The sequence below is a fragment of the Schistocerca cancellata genome, chromosome 11 (assembly GCF_023864275.1).
Source record: "Schistocerca cancellata isolate TAMUIC-IGC-003103 chromosome 11, iqSchCanc2.1, whole genome shotgun sequence".
Lineage (NCBI taxonomy): Eukaryota > Metazoa > Arthropoda > Insecta > Orthoptera > Acrididae > Schistocerca > Schistocerca cancellata.
In genome coordinates, this window is record NC_064636.1 from 159,321,050 (window position 1) to 159,335,257 (window position 14,208).

At 42.2% G+C, this 14,208-nt stretch overlaps 1 protein-coding gene across 7 annotated transcripts in view; it reads right to left on the reverse strand.

Moving 5' to 3' along the window:
* Window positions 1-14,208, reverse strand: part of LOC126108429 (zinc finger protein 708-like) — an 84,941-nt gene that overhangs the window by 60,434 nt on the left and 10,299 nt on the right. For 5 of the 7 annotated variants that reach the window (XM_049913645.1, XM_049913644.1, XM_049913643.1 and 2 more), the window contains exons 3-5: window positions 13,689-13,751; window positions 3,499-3,591; window positions 2,514-2,606 (exon numbers count right to left, since the gene is read on the reverse strand). In XM_049913645.1, the coding sequence (XP_049769602.1) occupies window positions 2,514-2,606; window positions 3,499-3,591; window positions 13,689-13,751 (249 nt within the window). The remainder of the gene's footprint in view (window positions 1-2,513; window positions 2,607-3,498; window positions 3,592-13,688; window positions 13,752-14,208) is intronic. The other 2 variants (XM_049913646.1, XM_049913648.1) reach the window with 1 other exon arrangement.

Genomic DNA, 14,208 nt, shown 5'->3' on the forward strand with positions numbered 1-14,208 from the left:
ATTAAAACGTCCACCTCAAAAAGACAAGGCGAGATGAGCACATGTAGGGAAAAGATGACCACAAAGACAAACAAATGCAAAGGAAATGTGACTGAATTACAATGGAGGGAAGGTGGCGACCTCAGCTCTGGCTAGAGATAGGGCACGAACATTATTCATTTGTTCATTCTTTGATTTACACATTGCATTCCATAAATGAAGATGTGGATGGATGTGGGATAAGCCAGCTTGCAAATCTTAAGGCAGAAGCTCCCACAGGAATTTACCTCTGTGAAGTATAGTGACAACCAGCTGTTTGTGACAAGTGCTAATCTACTCACATGGCTAATTATGAGAACTGTTAATAGATTATTTTGTATGTATGTATGTATATGTACATTTACTACTATGAAAAATATCATTGTTGCTCCTACTACATTGGTCAGCCACTAATTTTACCTAGTATCTCCATAAACTTCTATACTCCGCTATCCACTTAATGGTGCATCATGAAGGGTACCCCATAACCCTGCTGGTCATTTCCGTTCCCATTCCACTCACAAATACAAGTGAAAAAGACTGTGTATGTGACTCTCAATCAGCATTGACTTCTCAAATTTCACCTTCATAGTCTTTATGTGCTGTGTATGTTGGAAACAACAATATCGTTCAGTAGTTTGCTTCAAATGGCAGTTCTCTAAATTTTCTCAATAGCGTTTCTCAAAGGAACATCACCTTCCCTCTGGGAATTTTCATTTGAGTTCCTGAAGGATCTCCATTACACTTGTGTGTTGTTTGAACCTACAAGTAACAGATGTAGCAGACTGGCACTGAAATGCTTCTACAACAAAGTACTACTTTATCTTGCTAGCTTGCTCTAGCTTTTCATGCAATTACCTAATAAAATTCCCAATTCCACAATTAACACAGAATCTTGCTGGCCATGTGCCACTATCAAAATTGTCAGCCCTATTTTTCTGCTACATTATTAAGCCCTTGCATATTATGCTCCTGAGACCACAAAGATTGCATGTCACTCTAGCTGACAGAGCTAAGATATTCACTACACAACTGCATGTATTACTCAGGATCACTTCTATTCATAGATTTCTCAGGTGTCTACCACTCTTTAATCTAAGTTAAATATTTTCAAAGTAACAAGTGGGGTACACGTCAGTGATTTCAGTGTCAACCACATGACATGGTTTTCCAGACCACACAACCAGCAACACACTGTTCTTCACACTTGCTGTGGAAGCAGCACTCCATGCAGTGGACACTATCACTGAATCTCTGGCCCTGGTGCCATGGAGACATCTCTATCGATCTGTGATCTCTTGGGCTGCATACAAAGGTCAGTATGGTCTTTTGTATTTTCATGGTAAGTGGTCACCAACTACAATCCAGCCACTTTGCCGAGTACAGTTATGCCCGAGGACACCTTACAGATCGCTGTTTTAGCCAAACTACCCATATGCACATCCCTTACTACTATGTGTGGCTTTCTCATTTCTGTAAAACCCTTCTTGTGGAACAACACTACTACTGTTTCACTTACTGTCCTGTCTACTTGTGATGCCAATGCATCCCTTTCATTTGTTTAAAATGGCATAACATGAGTCCCTGTGACATTAAGTCTGGCCTGTTAGCTGTGAATCAGCTACACTCCTTTACATACTCTCTGAGCTGTCCATATCATGATAGTTTGGATCCTTGACCTGTATGCTTGTGTAATCACCACACATTCCAGTGTCTGACGAAGCCAACATTTCAGTGCCTGAAAAATCCTTTATAACTTCAGAACATTTGTTTATGAACAATGAGATCAAGAGTGAGCCAGTACCTAACCTTCAGCAATTGTATGTTGAATGTTCCCAGTCTTTGTCTAATTTCATTCCTGTGACATGTTTATCAATATGAGCATCTCCTTCCCTTAGCAAGGTCATAAAGCATACTTAAAAAAATTTCTTTTTTCTTTAGATCTGCCAGGACTCTAATGGTGAGGTCATGTATGTACAATCATTCACCAAAAGCCATATGCAGAGTTTTTCTATTACTGAAAATTTTATAATTAATAGAACAGGTACCACAGAAGCTGCCACAATATGTGCCAACATATCGGGGCTGATCTAGAACACACAAATTTCATCTCTGTTTTTCAAATCCGAAATTTTTTTTAGGAAAACTCAGGAATAACCTACACTATTGGAACTTACACTTCATCTAAATGTAAATTTCATGACCATCACATACCACCATTATACAATGTAGTTAATATCAACAAAGGCTACAGAGAACAGGATTATACCAGACACTAATCCCGTTCCACTTCTATTTAAAACAATGAGAATGTAAGAGGTGATATGATATTCAAGTGCAAGAGTATAAGAATACTCTACAATTACGAATAGCAACAAATTCCAGAAGACTGACAATCTGTGACAATTCCACTGCAATACAACTTTTACTCTACACACTTACCAAAAGACTTATTATTTGACTACAAACAATACATCAGAGATGTAAATACTTACAGTATTCTCAGTTATATTCATTTCCAAATTTAATTCAGGATCCTCCTTGATGAAATCAGTGGACCAAAATATTCCCAATGGATCTTCAACAGACTGAAAGAAGAAAACAATCTCTGAATTATAACTACTTGCTATCTTCTCTGTGTATATGACAGCTCTCAATATTCCTTTCTCATGAGTATCATCCAACTTTGCAGAGTCTTATCGATTGGGAAGTGTGTGTCAGAATGCATCCAAATCAGTTCTATGGGCCCTGATTTTGCTATCAGCCATTGTGCAGTATTTATTTGGCATATTGTCACTTTCTATTCCTGTCACATAATCCACTCTGATTTCAGAGGCAATATGGCCTACTCTATCGGATGGTCATACTCACATATACAAATTTGATATATGTGTGTGGCAACATTTCAAAATTAAATTCAGATAATATAGAGATGCAAATAATCTTATAGCTGTAAACCCATAAACAGGAGGACATTTTGGTCATTAATCAAATGAATATGGCATCATATCAAAATTAGCCAAATTTAATGTTATTTACACAGCTTCTTCCCTTTTTTTTTTTTTAGGGAACAATGCAAATTTGTCATGTGTACTGGAGGGAAATCATAAGGAATTACACACACCTAATGCAGGATTTCAGTAATGATGTAAATACTACAGTGAATAGTGACTAGTAACTCTAGAATATACACCCATCACATGTCTTAGTTCCACATCTGTTACAGCACTGTGACACTGACATAACAACATTAACAATTACTTCCAACAGGAAGTCTTCCTTGCTCCGTTGACACAAAATATGTACTTAAGGCATTCATTACATAGAATCACAACCAAAACTGCAAGGGTAATGGTCCGTAAAGATATGATTGTTACAAGTGCTGTTAAAATACTGTTGGTAATAACCTACAAATAACACATCTAACTAGAGTTTCTTACTACACTTCCTACACATTACAGTGCTTGTGTGAAAACTTACATTATGCTCAGATCCAGCAGCATGTTGTTTCAGTTCGGGATATTGCTTTACCCAAACACTATGGTCGTCAGCCCTTAATGGGTCTTCAAGAAACTGAAAAACGAAGAAAGTGAAGTATCAGGACATCTGTGACTTGTTCCTACATGGCACTGTCATACACAGGGCAAGGGGGGAAGATAGGGAGAGAGCGAGGGAGGGAGGGTTGGAGTGAGGGAGGGTTGGAGTGAGGTGGGAGGGAGGGTTGGAGTGAGGTGGGAGGGAGGGAGGGAGGGAGGGAGGGAGGGAGGGAGGGAGGGAGGGAGGGAGGGAGGGAGGGAGGAGGGAGGGAGGGAGGGAGGGAGGTGGGAGGGAGGGAGGTGGGAGGGAGGGAGGTGGGAGGGAGGGAGGTGGGAGGGAGGGAGGTGGGAGGGAGGGAGGTGGGAGGGAGGGAGGTGGGAGGGAGGGAGGTGGGAGGGAGGGAGGTGGGAGGGAGGGAGGTGGGAGGGAGGGAGGTGGGAGGGAGGGAGGTGGGAGGGAGGGAGGTGGGAGGGAGGGAGGTGGGAGGGAGGGAGGTGGGAGGGAGGTAGGTGGGAGGGAGGTAGGTGGGAGGGAGGTAGGTGGGAGGGAGGTAGGTGGGAGGGGGGAGGTGGGAGGTGGGAGGTGGGAGGTGGGAGGTGGGAGGTGGGAGGTGGGAGGTGGGAGGTGGGAGGTGGGAGGTGGGAGGTGGGAGGTGGGAGGGGGGAGGTGGGAGGGGGGAGGTGGGAGGGGGGAGGTGGGAGGGGGGAGGTGGGAGGGGGGAGGTGGGAGGGGGGAGGTGGGAGGGGGGAGGTGGGGGGAGGAGGTGGGGGGGGAGGTGGGGGGGGAGGTGGGGGGGGGGGAGGTGGGGGGGGGGAGGTGGGGGCCGAGGAAGGGAGGGAGGCAGGGGAAGAGGGGGCCAAGGGAGGGAGGGAGGCAGGGGAAGAGGGGGCCGAGGGAGGGAGGGAGGCAGGGGAAGAGGGGGCCGAGGGAGGGAGGGAGGCAGGGGAAGAGGGGGCCGAGGGAGGGAGGGAGGGAGGCAGGGGAAGAGGGGGCCGAGGGAGGGAGGGAGGGAGGGAGGCAGGGGAAGAGGGGGCCGAGGGAGGGAGGGAGGGAGGGAGGCAGGGGAAGAGGGGGCCGAGGGAGGGAGGGAGGGAGGCAGGGGAAGAGGGGGCCGAGGGAGGGAGGGAGGGAGGCAGGGGAAGAGGGGGCCGAGGGAGGGAGGGAGGGAGGCAGGGGAAGAGGGGGCCGAGGGAGGGAGGGAGGGAGGCAGGGGAAGAGGGGGCCGAGGGAGGGAGGGAGGGAGGGAGGCAGGGGAAGAGGGGGCCGAGGGAGGGAGGGAGGGAGGCAGGGGAAGAGGGGGCCGAGGGAGGGAGGGAGGCAGGGGAAGAGGGGGCCAAGGGATGGTCATACTCACATATAAAAATTTGATATACGTGTGTGGCAACATTTCAAAATTAAATTCAGATAATATAGAGATGCAAATAATCTTATAGCTGTAAACCCATAAACAGGAGGACATTTTGGTCATTAATCAAATGAATATGGCATCATTGGAAAGTAAAGGGAGGGGGGGACATGGGGAAGAGGGAGGGAGGGAGGTGGGGGAAGTGTGAGGTGGGGGAGAGGGAGGGAGGGAGGGAGGGAGGTGGTAGGGGGAAATAGAGAGGGAGGGGGGAAGTTTCTTATGAATGTGTTTACACTAAGTGACATGCGCATAGCATATCCAGTCAGCAAAATCTTAAAAGACCCTATCTTGGACGTTGCAAATGGCAAAATCAAAATTAGATTCAATGCTCAAGTGTACAACAGCATGAGAGCTAATGCTGACAGCCACTTTGCTCGATTTTTTGAAGAGGCAAAGGGAGTTATTGAAGAGATAAACATGGAGATGAGTTTTCCTTGTCATACAGGCAGACAAAGACACAGGGAAAACTGCAATCATAATGATGCTATGACATATTGGAAAGTAACTTTTTATTCCAACACTGGACCATGTTATGACTGGCATGATGGCGCATTTTGCTGAAGAAAATATTTATCATTTAAAATTCAACATCCTTTTGCCATCACAACTACTGGAATTTGATGGTAATGATCTGATGCACAAACTAAATCAGTGCTTAACTGAACTACTGTATTTTGAAGAAGACTCACACTTTCTGATTAAAAAGAGACCAATGCGACACTCTTCAATACAAGCAATGAGCATAAATACCCTTAATGATTGTGATTTTGTTATTCAAGCATTGTCTCTCTGTCCTAGATCTGACTATCCTACTTTGCACACACTGTACATAATATTTGTCTATTGCTACAGTAGAAAGAAGTTTTTCAACAGTGTGGTGTACAAAGACATGGCCGAGGTCGACAGTGAAGGAAGGTTGACTTAATGGCTTACCTCAGTTGGACACTCACCCTGGCATTGCTTGTCCTGCTGACAATGTAATTAACCAATTTGTCAGGAAGAGTAGGTGCATAGAATTCATCATTTAAGGTACATAACCACAATTCTAACTTTTTTAACATCATAAGAAAGCATTGTCTTGTATATGTGTATAATCAGTTTAAATAAAACTTTCTTACACTTTCCATATGACTTTATTACCTTTTATTACAGTAAAAGTAAAGGTAGCTCAAGATATCTGTAGTGAACCCTCCTTGAGGTTTTTCTGTATCCACCACTGTCTGATCTGGTGCAAGTGCCATTGGCCAGCTGTGAACTGTGGCTCGTGTGCAACAACAAAATCTGTTGGTTGGGCTCAGAGGACATCCTAGGCTCACTTTTTGGCTGTTGGCTGAAGAGGCAATGAACATTTGTTAGTGAGGCAAGAGAACATATTTTAATTTATGGAGTCAAGCTGCAGATGAACTACTATCACCTAATTTGGAGCTGAGTTTATGACTCAGATCAGATCTTTTATTAGTTTTGTGATCTCTACTACATATTCTCTGGATAATGGTAGGGTCCCTGTGTAGCAGCAATGAGTACATTTCAGAGATGTAATCTCGCATTTACAAAAGTGTAATGCATAGATTCATGCAGTCTATTACACAGTTGTCTTTTGTTTGTTTTGAATGGCCAACAACTGCTTGTCTCAGAGGCTCAAACTGCAGTATGTGACACCAGCACAGCACTGTAAGGGATGCATAATTACCTACTGAAAGATAAGCATATTTTATTCAAACCAGTAGAAGATACCAGGTATCAGTAGTCAATCACTTAATGCTCCTAGTATGCATTGTTGCTCCTTTCAGATGCAGTGATGTGCGGCACAATGAGTGAGTGTTGACGATAATAGCACAGTGAGAGCAGGAATATCACACTGGCTGAATGTTTGCCCCATTCTTGTTTGTTGATCCCAGCAAGCAAAATTATACCATATTGTGACAATTGTTTTGACCAAGAAATGATAACAAATATGGAAAGCCGATATTACACATACATGTCCACAATGCTGGCCAAATGATTGCAGTAAGGAAAACATGTTCAGATTGTTGGAACAGGATGTGACGATACATTGACATATCTGAAAGAATGGACACCACATATATAATTAAGGTGATGTCAGCCAATGATCCTTTCAGTGTAGATGCACACCACACTAACTCCTACAGGAACCAGTGAGACACCATGTGTAATGAGGATCATAAGCATGAGCACTGCATCAGTGGTATGTAAGCATGCTAGAGCAGTCCACGCTGATATGATGACCACTGTGTCCAGATGGCACAGTTGTCACTGCAACTGCCTAGTCCGCATGAGACTCAGGTTCAATTCCTGGTCCAGCACAAATTTTCAATCCTCCCCATTGATGTAAATTAATGCCCACAGACAACTAATGTCTTTACTTCCTTTGTCCCTGACTCATTGTGGCTGCAGGATCAAAATACTGCCTGTCCCCTTGGACATGTCCAAAAGAACAGACAACACATGCATATTTGACATGTTGGGATTAGATATGAATAAAAATTAGTTTTGCACTGATAGTGACTCCGTCCATTTATGTTTAACCAAAAATATGTAACTTTACTTCGGGCTAACTTTCATGACCTTTTTTGGTCAACAATCTCTGCTCCTTGAATGTAGCATTATTGAGCAGCCAAATTCTGCCTGAAATAACACCCATAGCACTAAAAATCAATTAGCATGTATGCATTGGGTTACTGTTACTTGAAACAAAGATGAAGCCGGTACATAATTTGACTGCTAAAAATACCATAATTTAATTAGGGTTGTTTCAGAATCAAGTTACATATGAAGGGCTTATTTCAATAGAAGTTCAAGTCCATTTTTGTTCATCTTCAGATACGGAGTCCTAAAGTTAAATGAGTGCTGAAAAATCTGCAGTTGAGAAACCACAAATATTCAAGCATATGGCTTCTTGCTTGACATGAACCTTTCTTTCTCTTTGTTTGGATCATTAAATTCAGAAGCAATATAGGCAGAAAAGTGGGTGTAATGGACTTGTACCACTATTGAAATGAGCCCTTCATATGTAGCTCTCTCTCTCTCTCTCTCTCTCTCTCTCTCTCTCTCTGTGTGTGTGTGTGTGTGTGTGTGTGTGTGTGTGTGTGTGTGTGTGTGTGTGTATCTTTATCTCATCTCATTTTATGATTAGATTCCTTCCATGCTTTTGTAGTAAAGAGGTGCAATCCCATATTTTACTAACTTTAAAGTGTATTCGTGGTCTGTTGCACAGCTCTTAATTCTTTTGAATGAACAGCTACACAGCGCAATAGTGAATTAGCCTTCACTGGTGAAACATCAGAACAATAGCAAGCTAGATATATTGTTTCTCTGTGCGTTTTATTGTTAATTCTTGAATAGTAGTACTGGAATGGGTATAATGTGTGCACGCTGTGTGCAGATGGAGGAGCTGGCCTCCGTTCACCAACAGCTGAAGATGCTTTTTGCCACATTCAGCAGCATTCAGGCTGCTGCTTATTGTTGTAGTGGGGGCCGAGAATCTGGCTCATCACACAGAATGCCTAAGGTGCCACCTATTTTGCCCAATGGCTCTGCTGTCAAGACACCTTGTGGTGCACCCAATGTGGCTGAGTTGTCCTCACCAAATAGTGAGGGATGGGTCATAACAGTTAGCGCTGTTTGAGGCAGAGAGTGAATGTAGAGACTGCCTCACCCATTGACCCTGTGAGTGGACTGGCAGGTATTCATTCATCAGGGTCCAGACAGCCCCAAGTGAAGAGAAGTTTTTTAGTTAATGAGGAGCTCCAACATCAAATGCATTATGGAGCTCCTTAGGAAAATGGCATCCAGGACTGGAAATGAATCCTATGTCTACTGAATGTGTCTGCCAGGGAGCCTCATCCGAGATGTGGAAAATGTCCTGCCTGTGCCTACCAAACACACAGAGTGTGGCTGTCTACAAGCTGTAGCTCATGTTTGGGTTCTGAAGCCATCTTCATTTTGTATTGAGAGGTAGCACAAATGACAAAGAGCCCCTGTGTCACACATGAGTGCATGCAACACACACAGTTTGTATCAGCATTCCCAGAATTGATTCAAGTCCTTTGGTTTGGCGTGAGTGGAGGGTCTCAACCAAAGGCTTCATCGATTCTCTGGCTGTCTGAACTGCAGACCGCTGGAAATGCGTTATGAGGTGGAGAATTGTAGGAATACTTCATGGGTCAGTGGTGCACTACACAAAGCAAGTTTTTTTTAGGCTAGGCAGTAGTTTGAGGTCCTCTGATGAATGCACGTTAGTCAGACCTCATACAAAGTAATGACCATACTACCATCAACATGTTAACAGTAAATTCTTGATGTATTTGTAGTCCCTGAATTTAATGCCCTCCAGAAAGCTGTTATGATCAAAATACTCTTGGAACTGAAAGCTGGCTGAAACCTGAAGTACAAACCCTTCAAATACTTAGCAAGGCACGGAATGTACACTCAAGAGACAAGTGAGACACCACTGAGATGGGAGTGCCAGAAGAGCTGAGGGGAGAGGAAGGAAAAGAATGGATATGGATAAAATTTATGCAATAAATGAAAGCACATGCTATTGGTGATAACCCCTCAATCACTAGTGAAAGTAGGATTCTCAGATTCAATAATAATTTTGTATTTCCAACATATAACTATACTTAAAATACGTTTTGCGACAAATAGGTAGGCAGTTATGGAAACATTCAGTTTCATTCCACAGGTTGTGTGTGTGTTAGCTATGACTGACTGACATAATCACAAGAGAAGGTATCTGTATAGTTTACATGTGGTAATGGCAGGTACCTCACAACTATCTATTTGTACCATTGAGTTCTAATATATCTTACTGCTTCCATGTAATTTAAGGCATAAGGTAATGATTAACTGCATGGCACAAGTGCTGAGTCATTGAAAGGCACATCAACTTAGCTAGCTTTCCCACAGATACTACTTCAGAACTATGGTCTCATTTTACAAGCTGAATACATTGTGGCAACACTGTGAAAAAGCAGAGTAAACAGTTTCACATGACTGATAATTATGGGATCCATTTCCATTCTCGCAGATGAATTGATTTTTTTCAAGTGCCATCATAAGGGATCACAAAATCATTCAAGAAGACTTTTACACCAACTTGGTATGTCTGTAATTTTGCACGTATTTCCTGTGACTTTTCTTACAAACTGGAATGATCTTTGACTTTTTCTATACATGTGACAAACCACTGTTCCATAAATGAACAATTCGGATGGCAGAAAGGTGTCTGTTCAGCACTGTTTTTTGTGTAACTGAACCTGATAACTACACTTTATGGTCATGTGACCTCTGATGTGTTCAGCATCTACTTTTGGAGTGCATTCCATATGGAATTATATGGATTATAGCTCTGGACTTTACTGCTAAATGCTTCTGCCTTTTTCTAGTACTTGTGGCTCAATGGGTAATTGTGACACTACAAATCCAAAGATCCTTGATCACTGAACGGCAGGTACTTCATAACTAGTTGGGTAAATCAGTTCAGAGGTGGAAACAGTAACAGAAAATGGTAGTCAGCAGGACTGTGTGTAACAGAGAACTCCAGTGTTCAAAATCTCCATGCTGATGACAACTTTACCTCTAGTTTATTTTATGTTTGCCTTTCTGTCATGTATTCTCTTCATGACCAAGCAGATGACCGATCCTTGGCTCTGTCATATACTCCAGTGAACAACGTATTAGCCTTACAAAGGGGCTTTCCAAACTTATAAAGCTTGAGAATGCATTTCACATGGAATATGCAGCTTTATTAGCTTCTTTCCGGCTGCTGTGCATGTATGTCTGCAAGAAAGTTTGCAAGCCACCAAATGGTGCATCGTTGATGGCATCTTCTACTACTACTACTACTACTACTACTACTACTACTAGGCTCTTCTATGGTGTTCTATATGTAGCATCCTTTACAGATGAACCACATGAACCACAGTTTTCCCAATATAAAAAAGTTGATAATTTCCCATCCTACCACCATCCTTATGTGCTTGTTCCACTTCATATCACTTTGCAATGTTATGGTTCAAATGGCTTTGAGCACTATGGGACTTAACTTCTGAGGTCATCAGTCCCCTAGAACTTAGAACTACTTAAACCTGACTAATCTAAGGACATCACACACATCCATGCCCGATGCAGGATTCGAACCTGCGACCGTAGCGGTCCCGCGGTTCCAGACTGTAGTGCCTAGAACAGCACGGCCACACCGGCCGGCCCCTGCAATGTTATGCCTCAACATTTTATTGACCTGACTGTCAATCTGTGGAGTACCAATATTGTATTCTAACATTATGGGATTGTTTTTCCTACTCATCTGCATTCACTTGAATATTTTTACATCTGCCATTCATCACACCAAATAAAAAGTTTGTCCAAGTCATCTTGTATCCTCATAGTCACTCAGTCATGACCCTTCCCCACACACAATGCCGTTAGCAAACAGACACAGAATACTGCACATCAGATCATTTCATACATAGATATGGCACTATTCTCTGTGGCACTATTCATGGTGCTCATGTCTCTGAGAAACAGTCACTGTTGATGTCAAAGTACTGGCCTCTGTTACTTGAGAAGTCTATGTGCTATTCACATCTCAGGGAACCTATTCCATATGCTCATACCTCTATTTACAGTATGCAGTGATGCACTGTTAAAACGCTCTCCTGAAATCTAGGAGTATGGAATCTAGCCTGTTGCCCATCATCCATGATTCACAGTATGTAATTTGACGGAAGACCAAGATGAATATTGCACAAAATCAATGCTGATTTGTGGATAAAAACTTTTCTGTCTCAAAGAAATTAATTATATTTAAACTGAGGATATGTTCAGGAACTCTGGAGCAAGTAAGCGTTATGATATTGTTCTGTAATTTTACAGGTACGTTCTTTTACCATTCTTATATACAGAAGCCACCTGAACTTTTTCCCAGCTGCCTGGGTCTTTGCACTAGGAGAGAGATTTGCAATAAATGCAAGCTAAGTATGAGGCCAATGCTGTAGAGTACTCACTGGACAAATGATTTGTGATTCTGTTTGGACATGGCAACTATTTTGTTTTCAACTCTTCCAGTTGCTTCGCTACTTCAGGGATCCTATTACTACGTTCCCAAACAGGGGTCTATGTGGGAGTGAAAGAACATGTTTGTATGATCCTCCTGCACAAACTTGATAACTAAATACACAGAGGGGTTAGTGATCATCATCTGCTTTCCTCCAAAGCCACACCAGACTGGTCACTGACTGCCTGGATAGAAGTCTTTGACCTGAAATGTCTCATGTTCTCTGTAAAATCTGTTGTTCATGTATGATGGTGGTAGTTGTATGCTTCACACATAGATCTTTTTACAGACAGAAGAATTTCCATTAACACTTGCCTGTCACCACTGTGGATACTTTTTTGAACTGAGTGTACAACAGTCTGCTTCCTCAGTCTTTTCTGAATTCTGACATTAAACCACAGTGGGTCTTTTCTGTCTGTAGTCCAGTTACTCACCACATACTTATTCAGTGTGTGATTTACAGTAAATGACATTTAAACGGGATGCTAACAACTACTTACCAGCTCTTCCTAGCAAATCTATTCTCCTAGCATTCTTAAAGGATTCATTAACTTCATTTACCATCCAGAATGAGATTTTCTCTCTGCAGCAGAGTGTGCGCTGATATGAAACTTCCTGGCAGATAAAAACTGTGTGCTGGACCGAGACTCTAACTTGGGAGCTTTGCCTTTCGCGAGCAGGTGCTCTACCATCTGAGCTACAAGCACAACTCACACCCTGTCCTCACAGCTTTACTTCTGCCAGTACTTCGTCTCCTACATTCCAAACTTTACAGAAGTGAACCTTGCAGAAGTAAACCTGTGAGGACGGGGCGTCAGTCGTGCTTGGGTAGCTCAGATGGTAGAGCACTAGCCTGTGAAAGGCCAAGGTCCTGAGTTCAAGTCTCAGCGCAGCACACAGTTTTAATCTGCCAGGAAGTTTAATTTACGATTGTTGCTGTGCTGGCATCATGATCACTATCGCCTCTCTGTACTGATACCATTTGTAAGGGCAAGCCTATTTGTAGTTACAGTGTCTAAACTATTTCAATTTTGCGTGGGCTGTTAAACTAGCAGCTTACGACAGCTTTTAGAAAACTGTTCAAAAGTACTTCACAAGACTGCCTGTCCATACCAATTGCAATGTGTGCACAGACATCTTAGTCTCTACTCAGTAGGTTAGGATCACCTACTTTTTATGCACTACTTTGTGTAGATTTTTCTTGGATGATTCTGTAACTGTCACAGCAGTATCACATGGCGAATAAATACATCCAATGCAGGAGTTCACATACACGGAACCATTAAGGGAACTGCTCATTAAAACAGGAAATCATAGCTTAAGTCTTGGTACCAATCATCATAACTTCATCAATGCAATCTCATTTAATTCTTATTTGTGCTTATAATGTAAAGAAGCAATTCTAAAAACTCACAAGTTGAACTTCACCTGCTGAAAGATAATGTTTATATCCAGATGGGTAAAGTGTAACAAAATATTCTATTTTACCTGTTTCCTCATTTCCAACCTGGGGCATACTGTAATACTGTAACTCTTGTCCTCTTTACCCTAAAGTAAAAACCGGACTGATAAACTGAATACACACAAGCAATTGATTACCACAGCTCAGCAATGATTAATTGCATGTAGTCATATAAATTCTAAAATTACCTCTTTATTCGCACCCTCCTCCAACTCTTCTTTTACATTCATGCTGCATGGGTAAACTTGGGCCTGTGGCAAAAATAACAAACTGTAATAAGTACATTTAAGCAGTCATAGTCCTCCCACATTATATAAAATGTATCACACAGATAAACCCCAACTGTCATACTACTTTATAACTAAATAGAAGTTATGGTTAAGTGTTCTCTTTTGAGTTCAAAATTCTGACTGATCAGTTCACTATGCTATACTTCAATGGGAGGAAGCAAAAAATTGTAAGGCGGATAAATGACAATGCCTTTGAAAATTCATTATGATCTTCAGCTTCAGCCTTCTCCCTATGCTGTTGTTTTCAATCATATTTTCTAGTTTCATTATCTACATATGCATATAATGGTACTGTAATCAAATAAAATAACATGGCTACTACCTAAAACAATGATATCAATGTTGTTCAAAAAATCGTTGTTGTTCATATCAAATTACAATACAGCTTACACCAACAGTGTGGGGGTGCAGAAACTGG